The sequence below is a fragment of the Lathyrus oleraceus genome, chromosome 1, assembly GCF_024323335.1.
Source record: "Lathyrus oleraceus cultivar Zhongwan6 chromosome 1, CAAS_Psat_ZW6_1.0, whole genome shotgun sequence".
Lineage (NCBI taxonomy): Eukaryota > Viridiplantae > Streptophyta > Magnoliopsida > Fabales > Fabaceae > Lathyrus > Lathyrus oleraceus.
Window position 1 is genome coordinate 430,783,541 of NC_066579.1, and position 17,388 is coordinate 430,800,928.

At 34.4% G+C, this 17,388-nt stretch overlaps 1 protein-coding gene across 2 annotated transcripts; it reads left to right on the plus strand.

Moving 5' to 3' along the window:
* The first annotated feature begins 338 nt into the window (after positions 1 to 338).
* Positions 339 to 16,709, plus strand: LOC127079853 (ABC transporter C family member 2). 2 transcript variants are annotated; one of them, XM_051020220.1, is made up of 28 exons: positions 339 to 440; positions 1,532 to 1,915; positions 2,107 to 2,285; positions 2,850 to 2,889; positions 4,241 to 4,403; positions 4,712 to 4,826; positions 4,915 to 4,995; positions 5,278 to 5,302; positions 5,908 to 5,964; positions 6,134 to 6,199; positions 6,549 to 6,623; positions 6,909 to 7,016; positions 7,678 to 7,812; positions 8,175 to 8,281; positions 8,398 to 8,491; positions 8,655 to 8,822; positions 9,034 to 9,174; positions 9,871 to 10,071; positions 10,307 to 10,405; positions 10,524 to 10,676; positions 10,848 to 11,227; positions 12,026 to 12,206; positions 12,342 to 12,665; positions 12,765 to 13,521; positions 13,835 to 13,956; positions 14,610 to 14,855; positions 15,120 to 15,537; positions 16,244 to 16,709. In XM_051020220.1, exons 2-28 carry the CDS (start codon positions 1,583 to 1,585, stop codon positions 16,339 to 16,341), a joined length of 4,866 nt encoding a protein of 1,621 aa, XP_050876177.1. In that variant the 5' UTR covers positions 339 to 440; positions 1,532 to 1,582; the 3' UTR covers positions 16,342 to 16,709. The 2 variants fall into 2 exon arrangements, with proteins under 2 accessions (XP_050876177.1, XP_050876175.1); XM_051020218.1 differs by lacking the exon at positions 339 to 440 and adding an exon at positions 479 to 748.
* Positions 16,710 to 17,388: the final 679 nt, after the last annotated feature.

A 17,388-nucleotide genomic window follows, 5' to 3' on the forward strand; every position in this document is an offset into this window, starting at 1 on the left:
TTGACCAAAATCAATTAAAGTTGACCATGATTAACTTAGAGAGTGTATGGTTAAGATTCTGAAAAGACAAAAATCATATAAAATTTTAAAACTATCAGGATTTATAAGATTTAAAATTACTTTATAAATTTACAAAACTTAAAAAATATATGAAATAAATATTATAGATAAAATATTACAAGAGACTCTCTCATATTATTTTATTCATTAAAACTGAAATTATTTTTCCGAAATTACAAAATTGAATAAAATATAGTAAGATACCGTATTTATTATTATCATCGTATGCATTAAAAGCAAAAACAAGAAACATAACGTAAGGTCTGACGCATGATATATAAGCATATATATTAGTAGTTGGTATATCTTAGTTTTCTAGCGCACCGAAAGAGACCTATAATAGCGTGGACTCCGCCCCATCAACTAATGTGAGTCTGCTGGTACGTTCATGCACGCACGCACGCCTTTGAGTTCCATCTTCGCACACACATCTCTAACTCTAACCCAACCAACCGCTACTTTTCCCTTTCTTTTATATTTTTCTCCTTCTCACCAAAACACAATCACGTGTCCGCGATTCAATCTCATCTCATTCCGTTTTTCCACTCGCTCCATTCACCACCACACTTCATAACATGTTATAGACTTATACTATACTTTCTTTTTCTTATCTTTCAATTCTCTTTTGTCTTCTTCTTCTTCTTCTACTTCTCCCCCAATTTTTTCGCTTCGTCTCTCTCTCTCATCGGTATCGATCTTCTGTTTCTTCTCGGGATTCTCGTCTTTATTCGCATCTATGTCTTCAGCTTTTTTTTCCCTCTTAATTCTGCTTGAAATTTCATGATGTTGATTTGTTTATCTTAATCTTCTGCTTAGTTTGAATCTCTACTAGAGTGAAAAACGCAGTTGAATTTGATTTTTGATTCCTAAATTCCAACCTAGCGAACTGGAATTGCATAAGTTGACTACGCGCGCAACTGTGTTATTGTTTTGTTTAGTTTCTAGATTCGTTAAACTTATACTAGTATAATTTTGTTAGTTCGTCCTTGAAATTAGTACTGTGATGAATCAGATATAGGGCTTGTTTGGATAAAAAGTTATTTGCAGCGGATGGAACAAGTGCTTATCAAAATAAGCGCTTATTATAAGCTATTTTTATAACAAAAGATAAAATAAATTTTAATTGTTTTTATGTATGTTATAAGTTGTTTTCATTAGCTATCTTGAAGAATTTATAAAAATAAAGTTCAAAAAAATTTATGGTAGGAGATAAGCTCAAATAAGTTCATCCATACAAGCCCATAGTTTTTTATCTATGATAAAAATTGAGGGAAAAATACAGTAGGAATGATTTTTGTTAGTTGTCATGGGAAATAGTGGAAATTCGAGTAGTCAAAATTTCCTTCTAGATATGTTAGGTGGGGGAAGTTGTGAACTGTGAATGCTTGATTTTATGATTTTCCATTCATTTGCGGTTAATTTGCAGAAAAAATTAATTGTGGATGCTTATTTTTACTGTTGTTGGTGATAGGATCATCGTTTGAAGATTTGAAGAGGAGAGAGGGGAGCAGTTTGATAAATTATGGCTTTCAAGCCGGCGGTTTGGTATTGTCGGCCGGTTGAAAATGGAGTGTGGACAAGAACAGTTCAGAATGCCTTTGGTGCTTACACTCCATGTGCGGTTAACAATTTGGTGATTGGTATTTCTCATTTGGTAATTTTAGGCTTGTGTATCTACCGCATATGGTTGATTAAGAAGGATTCCAAAGTCAAGAGGTTTTGTTTAAGGTCAAATATCTACAATTATGTTCTGGGGATTTTGGCTGCGTATTCTGTGGCTGAACCTTTATACAGATTGATCATGGGAGTATCGGTTCTAAATTTAGATGGGCAGTCTCAACTTGCTCCATTTGAGGTGAGCTATCTCTCTGATCACTACACATGTGTTTCTATGATTAGATTTCTTTTATCTTATTAATGTTTCATATAAATGAAATTTGAAAGTGCTTACATGTTTAAGCTGTTCAGCTTATCATTTTTGCACACAATAACTACATTTAATTTCTTCTGTTTAGCCATTAAAGCTGTAGTATTATTTATTGACAGATAACTTCACTGATTGTTGAGGCTTTTGCCTGGTGCTCTATGCTGATTTTGCTTGGGATTGAAACTAAAGTCTACATCTATGAATTCCGATGGTTTGTCCGATTTGGTTTGATTTATGCTATTGTAGGAGAGGCTGTTATGTTCAATTTCGTCATTTCTGTCCAGCAACTTTATAGCAGGTTTGTCCATATCATATGACATTTGTTATGTTACATGGGGTGTTGCTAATAATGGTAAAATGCACATTATTTATTGAGACTTCGTAAAATTGGGGTTTTCCCTCCAGGTTAAACTTTATTAGAAAGATGAATGAGTACAAAAATGGAATACATATATCATCTTTAGAAAAGCTGAAAGAAGATAACAAATAAGCTGATCAATATGCATATCTGTTAGGGAGGCTCCTTCTATATTATAATTACCACCTTCGTTTCATGACATAGACTTGTATTCCTCTCCCCTACTCACCCAAGAGTGATGTATCGACTTAGAAATATCTCTGGATTGCGATTCCTACCCATCATCTCCTATTTCTTCATTCCATTTTTTAAGTTAGTATTTTTAAAAAGGGACCATCTAATCATCAACAAATTTGTGCATTTGTAGATTTATATTACTATATGACTAAGCATATCAATCAATGGGAATGAATTATTCCATAGTTTTTATCTGCTTCATGTTCAAATCTATATGTTTTGCCTGTCATTGTTTTTCTCAATCTAACATTTTTGTTTCCCTTACAGATCGGTGTTATATTTGTACATCAGTGAGGTGATCTGCCAGGTATTCTGCACTCCTCAAATTTAGTGTGATCTTTGGCTGTGTTTTTATTGTTAAACTAACTGAGGTATTGGGTGGGAGGGGTAGTTCAACTGGTTTGAATTAGTTGGACTAAGGGTTAAGGGAGTTGGAGTTCTAGGATACAATCCTTGGCAATGGTGTAAATATAATACTAACTACTAACAATTTGTCATTAAAGAAAACTTGGTTATTGATACTTTACTGTTCTCTTTGCAAATCCAAAACATACTTTTGAAGCTGGCATTTAGGCTCATTACTCTTGTGGCCCTTGCAAAGCTTTCAAAATAAACACCACTTTGTGTCTAAAGTTGGCTGTAGCTTTCTTAACTGTTTCAGAGTGGACCTTTGTTGAAATACGAGCTTTCTCCTAATATGTTTTAAAAAGGAATATATAGGAATAGAAGAAAGCAGTCCGTGAATTAATGGCTACCGAGACATGGTAGCTAGATTCAGTTTGGCTCCATACACGTGCATTTATACTATCTAACCATGTTGTACAAGCCTGTCTCAAAACTTACATTAAACATACACATTAACCTGACGTTACTCTTTAAGGCTCCCTTCAAGATACCCCTTCCGTCCCTTTATATAAGCATTTTTAACTTTTTCACGTATATTAATACTAGGAGAAACCCAAGTTCCACATTGGTTAAAGGATAGAGAGAGCCTACAAAGAGTTTATATAGAATGACACCCTTCACCTTAAAAGTTGGTTTTGTAAGGTTGAGTTAGGTCAAAACACAATTCTAAAATGGTATCATAGCCCATGTTAAGCCCATGTCAAGATCCATTAGGCCACCTGCTATCAAGTTTTCGCCATCGGTCACCTATTGTTAATATCCACACATCAAGCCCAATATAATGGGTGTGGGGTGTGTGTGTTATGAGTCTCACATCAAATAATATGTGGCTTGAACTTAGGAAGTCATCACCTTACAAGTCAGTTTTGTAAGGTTGAGTTAAGCCCAACTACAATTTTAAGATGGTATCAGAGCTTATCCAGATCAGTTAGGCCACCTGCCATTAGGTTTCCGCTATTGGGCCACCTACCGTTTATATCTAGCACCAAACTCTATAGTGTTGGGCGTGAGGGTGTATGTTAAAGAGTTCCACATTGAAAAGAATATGGTCTCAACATATGTTTATATAGTGAGGGCATCCTCACCTTATAAGCTGGTTTGGTAGGGATGAGTTAGATAAAACTCTAATTCTAACAATTAAGAAAGGTGGTTGGTGAATTTAATGTGCATTTTATCCTCCTCCTATTTGTATTTTCCTTCAATGACAACTCTTTATGTAAAGGAAAGTAAAATTTATCTCATCTTGGGTCCAGGTTTTGTTTGGAGTACTTTTGCTTGTGTATGTCCCTACTTTGGATCCTTATCCGGGTTATACCCCCATTGGTACTGAAGTTGATGCTGATGCTGATGCTGCATATGAAGAACTCCCTGAAGGAGAGCTGATATGTCCTGAAAGGCGAGCTAGCCTATTGTCAAGTATGTAGCATTAATTAAATGTTAATTCCGAGTTGGTAATGTTACATATAGTGTACTATTGGATAATGAATTCAAAGTTTATGTGAAGAGGGATCTAAATTCTAAACAGTCACTCTAAGCTGATTAAGCTATTATTTTTCCTGTTTTTTTGCTGCTGCTGGTATTATATGTTAGTATGTTACCCACTACTCAAGTGAAAGTGATAAGATATGCTGTATTTTGTTTAGAAATCAATTTTGAAGGTAGCATAGTAAATACTGTTCATAGTGTACGCATGGTTAACACATTTTGAACTGTTCCTTTTCCAGGGATACTTTTTTCTTGGATGAATCCCATTATGAAACTAGGATATGAAAGGCCACTGACAGAGAAAGATATATGGAAATTAGATACGTGGGAGCGGACAGAGGAATTGAATAACAAGTATGTTTTGCTTCTCCTACATTTTTTTCTTTCTACTGAAATTATCTTGTTTCAGTTTTGCTTTATAATATACCTCTTTGATCTTTAGATTCCAGAAATGTTGGGCCAAGGAGTCTCAGAAACCAAAACCTTGGCTTTTGAAAGCATTAAATGCAAGCCTTGGAGGAAGGTATGAATAAATAAGGATTTGCAAATTATTATCTTTTTTGTTTGGATACCATATTTTCCCTGTTGAAAAAGTTAAGAGAGTAGCCATAGTTTGGAAAAATTGTAGGTAGATAAAGATAATATAGAGAAACAGTAGGTTGAAGCATATTGCACATAAATTTCCCCTAGCTCACTCCTTAGTTACGGGGTAGATGCTAGAGAAATAACTGGATGATTTTATGTTGGTTAGTTATTTCTATTTATTTGCACTTCATTTGATTTATATTTCGTTTTGTTTCTGTAGGTTTTGGTGGGGAGGCATTTTCAAGGTAATGTACTTTTTTCCCAACAATTAGATGTTGTTGATGAATATCATTTCTAACATGATTTGACAACTGACATAATATACAGTTCTTTTTTGTAAGGATTTTGGTATTCAGAATTTGATATATATTCTCAATAAAGGAAAATTTTGGTTTTTTTTAAATTGTTGAATATGTTAGGAGTAGATTTATTTCCACATCTTGGTAAAAACTTTGCCACATATTTGGATCCTTTGGAGTTTGCTGCATGTTAAACTATTTGTGGTATCCTGATGGATATATAGAACACTTTCATTTTAATTGGTGATTAGTTTTCTTATATATCTACTGTTGCACGAAATGATTCTTAAATTAATTATGCATCAAATAAGATGGTGCTGTCATATCAACTATCAACTTAAGTTGGCAGTAAACGTCACTGACATCTAGTGATCTGCTAGTCGCAAAGCTATGCAATTATTAAGACTTTTACTGGCTATCAGATGTTATACTTCCAATGTGAAATCAGTTAGAAGATATGCTTTTGATGATTCAGAGTGGCACTTTAGTATGACTGAACTATTTAAGAATTTTACATTTTATTTATCTGTTCTCCTGTTTGCAATATGTAGATTGGCAATGATCTTTCCCAATTTACGGGCCCACTTATATTGAACCAGCTTCTACAGGTTAGATACCCTTTTACTGAATCATCACTTGTTAAGTATGACTAAAACAAGATTAATAGAAGATCAGCCCATAGTGTATTACATACATCGACACTGTTATTTTCTAAATACGTTACTGTTATTAATGTTTAACAATTGTTAATTGACTTGTTCTATGAATTGTCTGCAGTCCATGCAAAATGGTGATCCAGCTGGAATGGGCTATATTTACGCCTTCTCAATTTTTGTTGGAGTGGTAGGATACAAATCTGATTAAATATTTGTCTGCTGATATTTGGATTTTATTGAATGCATTTTGAAGACAACAGTTTTGATGCTTAATTTCTTTATTTGCTCTGTTTGATGATATTATGGCTTGTTTCAGATTCTAAAAACCAACTGCAGTTCTTGTACTGTTTAGTAATTGCTTTTGGTTTTTAAGTAAACTCATCCAGTTCTTGTACTGTTTACAAAATGGTGATAAACATTAAATATGTTTTTGGTTTTTAAGTAACTGGGCCAAACTCCATGGTGGGTTGATCAAGCAAGTAATATATAACTTTTGGGAGATTTGATTAAGATCTATCTGAAATTTTGTTTGGCAGGTCTTTGGGGTGTTATGTGAAGCTCAGTATTTTCAGAATGTCATGCGTGTTGGTTATCGTCTGAGATCAACACTGGTAATTCTTTCTTCTGTTCAAATAAAATTTCACGTTCCTTCCAAACACTGAGGCAAGAACTGCCTAAAGCTTAATTTTTCGAACAAGGGTGTAAGAGTAGCATCTTTGAAGTATAAATTGTGTAGTTCCATGCTTGGGCTAAAAATATATCCATGTCAATATTTTTGGCATTGATACACATGATGATCTTGTGCCGGAGTAGCTCTGCATGTTTCAGTTGATATTCATGCTCACTCAGTTTCACTTAACATGGTGAGTTTGGTGTTCCACTTGTCTTCCTTGTAGGTGGCTGCAGTATTTCGCAAGTCTCTAAGGCTTACCCATGAAGCACGAAAGCAATTTGCATCTGGAAAAATAACCAACTTGATGACTACTGATGCTGAGTCACTTCAGGTATGGTTCTGCTTTTCTCCCTATTGTCTGATGTCTATTCTAATTGTTGCAGCTGACAGATACGAAAGATCCACCTGACTTTAAAGTTGTTAAATAAGGACGATACTGGATTTGACTGTAATATGCATCTTTAATAAATGGTTTTATAGTTGAAAACATAGTAACCAATTAGATCAAACTAGACCCGACTTGAAACTGAAACTTTAATTTACACGTTCAATGGCTGCAGTAGTAAAGTTACAGATTATTACTTCAATTTTATTTTAGTCAACACACAATTCTTAGTTATCAAATAACTGTTGCTATTTTGCATTCTTGAGACTTGTAATCCCACTAAACCATAGATTCTCTAGAGTGGAAGGACAAACCAAAACTTCACCACTAAGAGCAAGCAACCCAGTTTATTTTAAACCTGTTTTGACTGAAACAACTAGTTCTGGTATTCTTTTAATGAAAATAAAAATGGATATGTTATTACTATGTGAAAATTTTCCTATTGAATGGAAATGGCTGTGAAGCCCAAAATCTTTGGGACACTAATATCATTTCTCTTGTGAACAACTTAGTGAAATTTTTGTACTATTATTATTCTCAATAATATGTTTGATGCTGCAATACTGCCCCACAATTAACTTATTTATTATTTTATTCCCTTGAACAGCAAATATGCCAATCACTTCACACTTTGTGGTCAGCTCCCTTTCGAATTACTATTGCTATGGTTCTTCTTTACAACGAACTAGGCGCTGCTTCCCTTATTGGTGCTTTGTTGCTAGTTCTCATGTTTCCATTACAGGTACAAGTGTTCACCTGCTTACTTAATTTATACTACATTTACACTGTACCAATTTTTCAAGTATAAATACACTTTCAGGAAGTGTATATAAATTTATCCAGTATACCCTATTCTATTATAATGTATTCCCTTTCCTCTCCCTACCTTTGATTTGATTCCATTGTTCAGTCTCATTCATCAAAGTAATGAGGTGTTCTGATATAATTTACTTTTTGAAGCACCACATAATCATCTCTCAGTAGCTAATAATATAGATTAGCAATTGTGTTCTGGGCTGCTGGCATATTATCTGTGGTCTGACATTTTTCAATCATATGGAAGCTTACTAAACACATGAATGATGACTTGTTTTGTGGATGCAGACATTAATCATCAGCAGAATGCAGAAGCTGTCTAAGGAAGGGTTGCAACGCACAGACAAGAGAATTAGTCTCATGAATGAAATTTTGGCTGCTATGGACACTGTAAAGTATGTCTTTTACCACCAATCATTAACCGTTTGTTGATCTAATAATAATAATTTTTCTTATGTATATTGTTTAGTTCTAACTGTTCTTTTGTTGATTATGCGAACTTGGCTTATAGATGTTATGCATGGGAGAGTAGTTTCCAGTCTAAAGTATCAAATGTGCGAAATGACGAATTGTCATGGTTCCGAAAAGCATCATTACTTGGAGCGGTATGGAATGATACTAACTCAAGATATTTATGTTCCAATCATTATTTGTTTTGAAGCTTACTTTGCTTCCTTGAGTAACATAGCCTTAGGATTGTAAGTATGTTTCTTTATCTTCCTGATATTGCTTCTTGACTTCATCCCTTTATTGAATTCTTCTTGGCAGTGTAATTCATTTATCCTAAATAGCATTCCAGTTTTTGTAACTGTGATTTCCTTTGGAGTCTTCACCTTGCTCGGAGGGGATTTGACACCTGCAAGAGCTTTCACATCGCTTTCTCTGTTTGCTGTTCTTCGATTTCCTCTGTTCATGCTTCCTAATATTATAACTCAGGTTATTCATTCTTTACCTCTCTGTTTTTCTTTATTTTTTATACCAGCTTATCCTAAATAACAGAACCAGAGTTAATCTGTTTAGCAAATTGCCATAAAAAGGAAAAAATAAAGCTCGCTTAGATTTATCGTCGTCTTCTTAAATTAATGAATGAACGTCATACCAAATATCGATGGAGTTCATGCTGACCTGATTCTTCATTGTTTCAAAGGTGGTTAATGCAAATGTATCGTTGAAACGTCTGGAGGAGTTGCTCTTAGCTGAAGAGAGGATACTTCTACCAAATCCACCTCTTGAGCCAGGGTTACCAGCCATCTCAATCAAGAATGGAAACTTTTCTTGGGATGCAAAGGTCCACAATCTTTTTGTCATTACACATGCTTGAATATTTCATCATTATGTACAGATGCATATATAGACATACCACTTGCATGAAAGACATCTGTTCATTAGGTCTTTCAATCTGAAAAACAAATATTTGTGTTTTGTGTTGTGTTTCACCTATTTGATTTCTGCCATTTTTTTCATCTTGCTGAGACTGAATTGAAATTGATTGTATATCAGTGTTTGTATTAAAATTATATCTTCCAATAAGCATGGTATGGAAGAATTTTCGTTTGATAACTGATGGAACTCCAAAATCCATCGTAAGAAATTATGTAAAGAAATTATATCAACAATGTAAAATATTCAAATTGATGAAGAAAGAGAACAATATAGAAAGGAATGAATTCCAATCTACCCAGAGCAAAGCTCCTTAGAGGAGATAACTCTCTCTGCCTACCCATAATGGTTCATTCACTATTCTAACATAATGGATACAATTCATTAACATCACTATTTATACTACTGAGGCATAACTAACATACCAACTAAGAATCCTAACTCAATCTTTACTTATCATATATCCTTACCACACTCATTATCACATAATACTTCCTTTTTCCTTCTGACCCATATTTGGTCTCTATCAATAACATTAGGAATCATGAATGTTCTTGCTTTTGAATTTTCTCGAAAAAGAATCTGATATTTTTTCCCCCTTCAGGTAGAGAGGCCAACATTGTCAAACATAAATTTGGATATTCCTGTTGGTAGCCTAGTTGCTGTTGTTGGAAGCACAGGAGAAGGGAAGACATCACTCATATCTGCAATGCTTGGAGAGCTTCCTCCAATTGTGGATTCAACTGTTGTCATGAGAGGAACAGTTGCTTATGTACCTCAAGTTTCATGGATTTTTAATGCAACTGTAAGATAGTGATATGCTCTATTCAGTGTTGCCTGCATTATAGAATTATTTAATAGGTTCTTATTAATCGACAAAGTTGGGAATTGGATCTTGTTTGTCTTTCAATCATCATAATGTTTTGTACATTATAAAATTAACCGGATGCTATTTACCATAAATATATCCTATTTTCTATTTAATCATTTTTCGTTTTATTTTCAAATGGGAAGGTGATTGATAGTTGTCATTTCTACAGGTACGGGATAACATTTTGTTTGGTTCTGCCTTTGACCCAATAAGATATGAAAGGGCAATAAATGTGACTGAACTGCAACACGACCTAGAGTTACTATCTGTGAGTATATACCTGAGTGTTGTAGAATTTGATTGGATGCAATGGGTGTTCAAGTTAATTATTTTATTTACAACTTGGTGTCCCTACTCTTTCTTTCTCTCACATGGTTAATAACTAGGGCGGCGATCTTACTGAAATTGGTGAAAGAGGAGTAAACATCAGCGGTGGTCAGAAGCAAAGAGTATCCATGGCTAGAGCTGTCTACTCCAATTCTGACGTGCTCGTTTTTGATGACCCCCTAAGTGCTCTGGATGCACATGTGGCTAGACAGGTTACCTTCATGTTTAGTGATTCAAAATTGCTTAATGTTATTTATCTTCCTTCAGTGTTCTAAACTCATAAAGCGTACTTATTCTGTTCATGGTGTTGTTTTGGTCATCTTATGCTTGCAAATCAGATACTATCTTAACATTGCCTAATTTACTCATCACTGTCATCTCAGGTTTTTGATAAATGTATCAAGGGAGAATTGAGAGGGAAGACTCGAGTTCTTGTTACAAATCAGCTGCATTTCCTTTCACAAGTTGATAGAATCATTTTGGTCCATGAAGGTATGGTGAAGGAGGAAGGGACTTTTGAAGAGCTCTCTAGCCAGGGGGTTTTCTTCCAGAGGCTGATGGAAAATGCAGGAAAAATGGAAGAGTACGTAGAAGAAAAGGTAGATATTGAAGATACTGATCAAAAGTCCTCTTCAAAACCAGTGGTCAATGGAGCAGTTAATGATAATTCAAAGAGTGAAAGTAAACCCAAAGGAGGAAAGTCTATCCTTATTAAAAAAGAAGAACGGGAAACAGGTGTTGTCAGTTTGAATGTTCTAATCAGGTAACAAGATTTAATGAATAAATATAATATCAATAAAAGTATTGATGATGCACTCACGTTCATATGTGAAATGACTTATTCTCCATGCTTCATTTCTGTTCTTACATACTAGCATTAGACTGTTCACTTTTTTTTATTAAAAGAATAAGACACTATATTATTGAAAATAATCAGTTATTTGATTAGATAAAGAAGAATAAGATTGTAAATAAAATAATTTAAATGTAGGGTTGTAAGATTAGAGAAAATTGAGAGGAAATTGTTTCATTCCTTTGAAAAACGGTTACACTGAAATTTAATTCAGTACAACTAAGTATAGGGACTTATATAGCTAACCTAACCTTTAGTTGCCTTAACCTACACTCAGTTATAACTAACTTTTGGTTAGTTATGCTGATTTGGCAACTGAAGGCAGAGGAAGCTTCTATAGGAAGAGAGAAGCTACTAGAAGGTACTAGAGCTATATATCTCACACAAGAGTCAAATTGGAATAAAAAATGCTATATATAAACTTAGTATCAACTTTACATATAGGTATATAGATACTTTAAAAAATAATCATTTATTTGGTTGGATGAAGGATAAAATCATAATAGTTCAAATGAAGAATAAAATTTGAATTTAGAAGGAAAAAAAAGCTATACATAAACTTGGCATTCCCTTTATATTTAGGTATAGATAATCATGATAATTAACATCTATAAGAAAGTGAAATATGGTGCTTTTTTATCATATATCTCTTGGCCTTTCTGTATTTTTATGTGGTCTTTATTCTTACTGTTGCGTGGGTCCTTTTAGGTACAAAAATGCATTAGGAGGCGCTTGGGTTGTTCTAGTACTATTTGGGTGCTATTTCTCAACTGAAGCATTACGAGTGTCAAGTAGCACATGGTTAAGCCACTGGACTGATCAGAGTACTGTAGAGGGTTATAATCCAGGTTTCTACAATCTCATATATGCAGCTCTATCATTTTGTCAGGTATAATAATTCTCTCATAAAATGGCAAGTAGATTCACATTGTGTTGCTGCCAATCATTTTGTTCAAAATAATGAACATAGCTTTGTGCACACACAGAGTAGATACTTAATTGGCATTGTCCTTGTCCTTGCCAGGTTTTGGTGACTCTAACAAATTCTTACTGGTTAATCATATCAAGTCTTTATGCTGCCAGAAGGTTACACGAAGCCATGCTTCACTCCATCTTACGGGCTCCCATGGTTTTTTTCCACACAAATCCACTCGGAAGGGTCATCAACAGATTTGCAAAAGATCTAGGTGACATTGATCGTAATGTGGCTCCATTTGTGAGCATGTTTTTAGGTCAAATATCCCAACTTCTTTCGACCTTCATCCTGATAGGGATTGTAAGCACAATGTCCCTGTGGGCAATAATGCCATTGTTGGTATTATTCTATGGAGCATATCTATACTACCAGGTATATTAAACATTTTGTTCTTGCGTTTATTTTTTTGAACCCCTGAACATTTGTAATTATAATTGTAGATTATAAATCAAATGATTTTTCTGTTGTTAGAGCACCGCTCGTGAGGTAAAGCGATTGGATTCAGTTAGCAGATCTCCTGTTTATGCACAATTTGGGGAAGCGCTAAATGGTCTATCAACAATTCGTGCTTACAAAGCTTATGATCGAATGGCCGATATAAATGGGAGATCCATGGACAACAACATTCGGTTCACGCTGGTGAACATAAGCGGAAACCGATGGCTTGCAATCCGATTGGAAACCCTAGGAGGCCTCATGATATGGTTTACTGCAACCTTCGCCGTGATGCAGAATGGCAGGGCAGATAATCAGCAAGAATTTGCATCCACCATGGGATTACTTCTCAGTTACGCTTTGAATATTACCAGCTTGCTCACTGGTGTGCTCAGACTTGCAAGTTTGGCTGAGAATAGTTTAAATTCAGTTGAGCGGATTGGAACTTACATTGATTTGCCTTCAGAAGCTCCTTCTGTGATTGACCATAATCGCCCTCCCCCTGGGTGGCCTTCCTCGGGCTCCATCAAATTCGAAGAAGCTGTTCTTCGCTACAGGCCGGAACTTCCTCCTGTGCTTCATGGCCTATCTTTCAATATTTCTCCAAGCGATAAGGTTGGCATTGTTGGGAGGACTGGCGCAGGAAAATCCAGCATGCTAAATGCCCTGTTTCGAATCGTGGAATTGGAAAAAGGGAGAATATTAATTGATGATTATGATATTGCAAAGTTTGGGCTTGCTGATTTGCGGAAAGTTCTTGGCATTATACCACAATCTCCTGTTCTCTTTTCGGGTATTTAAGATATCATCTCTTATGTTATTATCGTTTAGTAAGATAGTCCAATTAGAAAGGGATAAGGGCTAAGAATTAACAAATTCTTAATTCATAAATGCTCAAGTGGTTAGGCTAGGCTCAACCTTATTTTCTATTGGGGTTTATTTGCTTAATTTTCTATTGGGGTTTATTTGCTTAATTTTGTATAATTCTTAAGTTGAGTTGTTGAAACATGAGAATTTTTTGCTTCTGAGTAGGTGTCTTGTAGCTAAACAAAATTGAAATATGAAGATCAAACTCTTACAACATTCTTGTCGATTACTTTTTATAGGAACCGTGAGATTTAATCTTGATCCATTTACTGAACACAATGATGCTGACCTCTGGGAGGCTCTGGAGAGGGCACATTTGAAGGATGTGATACGGAGGAATTCTTTGGGTCTGGATGCCGAGGTAATTGCTAAATCGTGCTTTGTTAGAGACATGATTGTGTTAGTGAATAGTGACAGAAATGATGGGATTCTTTACTTTTCAATTAAGACATGCTTTAATGTTTAAGTCCTCAAATGCATTGTATAATTGAATTTGGTTATATTTGAATCCACACTTCTTTTGCTTTTCACTTGTTTACATTCTGGTTCTGTGATTAATTTATTTGAGCAATAAATGAATTAAAGTTGAATTTGGGTTATAAATGCTCCTGATATTTTGTCTAATTTAGGATGAAACTAAAATGCATGAATACTTCTAAATGGTAGGTATTGCTGTCTATATATCTAGATGGAAAAAATATCCGATAATAACAATATAAATATTTTCATATTATTTGTACATCTATTTAAATAAGCCCATCTATTAGGCATAGGAAACTGTTCAGATGCTTTATAGCTTAACTTTTTTTAGCTACTTGGACATCTTCAAATAACTTTGGCCTTGCCTATTTAAGAAAAATTGGCCTAACATGGTTCAAATGCAGGCTAGGCCTTGTCAGGCAGTCTGACTCGTTTTCACCCCTAACTTGTGGTTGCATTTGATTATTATGAGACTTTGTGCTAGAGATACATACCTGTCCATATCTTTTCATTAATAAACTATGCTGTGTCAAGGTATCTGAGGCAGGCGAGAACTTCAGTGTAGGACAAAGGCAACTGTTGAGTCTTGCCAGGGCTTTGTTGCGGAGATCAAAGATTTTAGTACTTGATGAGGCAACTGCTGCAGTGGATGTTAGAACAGATGCACTCATACAGAAAACAATCAGAGAGGAATTTAAATCCTGTACAATGCTCATTATTGCTCATCGCCTCAACACCATTATTGATTGTGATCGGATTCTTTTGCTCGATGGAGGCAAGGTATGTACTCAATAGTCAATGTTCAGACCATATATCTGGATAACTCATATAATTGGTTAAAATCCTTCGGACTAGAGTAGCTTGTACTAAAGTGACAATATTAAATAGCTCTTTTGATGTAATGTTCTTAGTTTTTGGTAAAAAGAATTGAAATTTTGAAAAAGTCGTTATGAATGCAGAAAGGTCTTAAAGTTGACTCTAAACCCCCTAAACTGATGTTGATTTGATTCAATGCGGCACTGATACTAACTTTATTTTTGTAAGGTTCTTGAGTATGATACCCCAGAGGAGCTGCTGGCAAATGAGGGTAGTGCTTTCTCTAAGATGGTGCAAAGTACAGGAGCTGCAAATGCCCAATACTTACGCAGCTTAGTACATGGCGGGGACAAGACAGAAAGAGAGGAGAACAAACATCTGGATGGTCACAAAAAATGGCTAGCTTCTTCTCGGTGGGCTGCTGCAGCCCAGTATGCTCTTGCTGTCAGTCTCACTTCGTCCCAGAATGACCTACAACGGTTGGAAGTAGAAGATGATAATAGTATTCTCAAAAAGACAAAGGATGCTCTGCTAACTTTGCAGGGTGTTTTGGAAAGGAAGCATGATAAAGAAATTGAGGAATCTTTAAACCAACGCCAAATATCCTCTGATGGATGGTGGTCATCGCTTTACAAGATGATTGAAGGTATATATAGTTTTGTTCCATCTTTTACACAACCTTTAATTTGCAAAATTTAATTTGGATTTTGGTCTCCTATGAAAATAACATAAAACTACTAGAAGAGTATTGGTAGAGTTTAATTATTAAGCTGGGAACTTCCAAAGCTTAATTTGGTTCTTCATTTGCCATATTACTATTTGTTGCATATCACTTGGAACATCACCGTAACTCTACAATTAAATCAAAACACATTTATTCATACATGCCACTATAATGCATTTTTCGCCATTGTTGAGTAGTTTTTGCTTGTTTCTAAGATTACTTCATTAAAAAGTATTCCTGTCAGATATGATTTCATAGCAAAGTGAGTGAAACAGACCCAAAAAGAGAAACGCAATAAAGATAAATTATTCCTGTTGGACTTTCCGTTTTAATTGCGATTTGCTCCTAGTCGCTTTAATTGCGGTACTTTAGTTTGCCTCTTTGCAGTCCCTAACACCTTTATTATGTTAGCTTTAAAGGGGTGTATTTAGTTCTACATTGCTAAGAGATATGGTTTATGGCTTGTGTTGTATTTATAAATGGGGACAATCCTCACCTTACAAATCGGTTTTGTAGGGATGAGTTAGGTCCAACCCAAATTCTGCTGAAGAAAGACCAGCATTTCAAAGAATGACTATTATATTTACATTCTATTTATATGACTAGAACTCTTCTGCCTTTGTATCAGGTCTTGCTATGATGAGCAGATTGGCCAGGAACAGGCTCCACCATTCAGACTACGGTTTTGAGGACAGATCAATTGACTTCGATCAAATCGATATCTAGGGAATGCTATACTATTCATAAATAACACGGTTTCCTGAGCCTTTGGCCAAATTGATAAATTGACTCCTACTCAAGGCTTTGCTTTGGCGATGTAGCTTACAACCGAGCTATGACTAACATAAGAAAGTACAATAAATCCCATTTCTTCTAATAATTAGAAGAAAATCAACTAGCTTTTTGTTTTATCATTTAGTTTTTCAAATTTTGATGCCAAAAGAAGTTTCTTTGACCATCCTTATAAGTGTTTTGGACTTCTACTTTTGAGCCTTTTAGAATTTTAAGTTAGTTAGTCTAGTTGTCATATAACGTTTGTACCGTATACTCTCTTTGTAATCATTATTTTGGTTAATTAATGTTGTTTATATCCATTTAATATTAAAAAATTATTAGACTATATTATCTTTATTTCATGCAAGTTGCATAATAGAAATTTTAATAAAAATATTCATTTATTTTTTCTATTACAAATTTTTTATAAGTGAATTTTTTAACTTGTGCCTTTAAATAGAAATAGGGCACAAGTTAACATTGCCTTACAAAATTATTAGATTATTAAATATTACATAATAAATGCGTTATAAGAATTTTTTTAAATTTAATAAATGTAATTCCATAATTTAGTATTTCTTTTAAAATTTCAATTCATAGTTTATTATAGTACAAATGTATTTGGTAAAACATTTTCAATATAATTTAGAAAAAAATCACATGTCAATCTATTAAATTATTTTTTATTAAATTACTTTTTATTAAATTACTTTTTATTACAACTTATTAGATTATTAGTACAAGATTTTATTAAAATTTACAATTAAATTTTTTGAGTTTATTAGACATTTAATGTAAAATTTTATTGGTTGTAGGGCTTGGTGATCCCACACTTCTTGTTGGTCTCCTGATGCTTAATTTCTTGAGTGGAGTTTTGGAACCATTTACTTTTAGCCTTGTGTGAGTTTGAGTCTGAGCTTGAGATTGTTGTGTTTGAGCCTGAGATCGAGTTGGTTGTGTCTAAGCTTGAGATTGTTGTGTCTGAGACTGAGCTGGTTA

Bases quoted from the DNA above. Each gene is read 5' to 3' on its own strand.
- LOC127079853 (XM_051020220.1), top strand. From the start codon at position 1,583: ATGGCTTTCAAGCCGGCGGTTTGGTATTGTCGGCCGGTTGAAAATGGA. The intron at 4,996-5,277 runs GTATGAATAAAT...TTGTTTCTGTAG, and splicing joins AATGCAAGCCTTGGAGGAAG to GTTTTGGTGGGGAGGCATTT. The intron at 11,228-12,025 runs GTAACAAGATTT...GGGTCCTTTTAG, and splicing joins AGTTTGAATGTTCTAATCAG to GTACAAAAATGCATTAGGAG.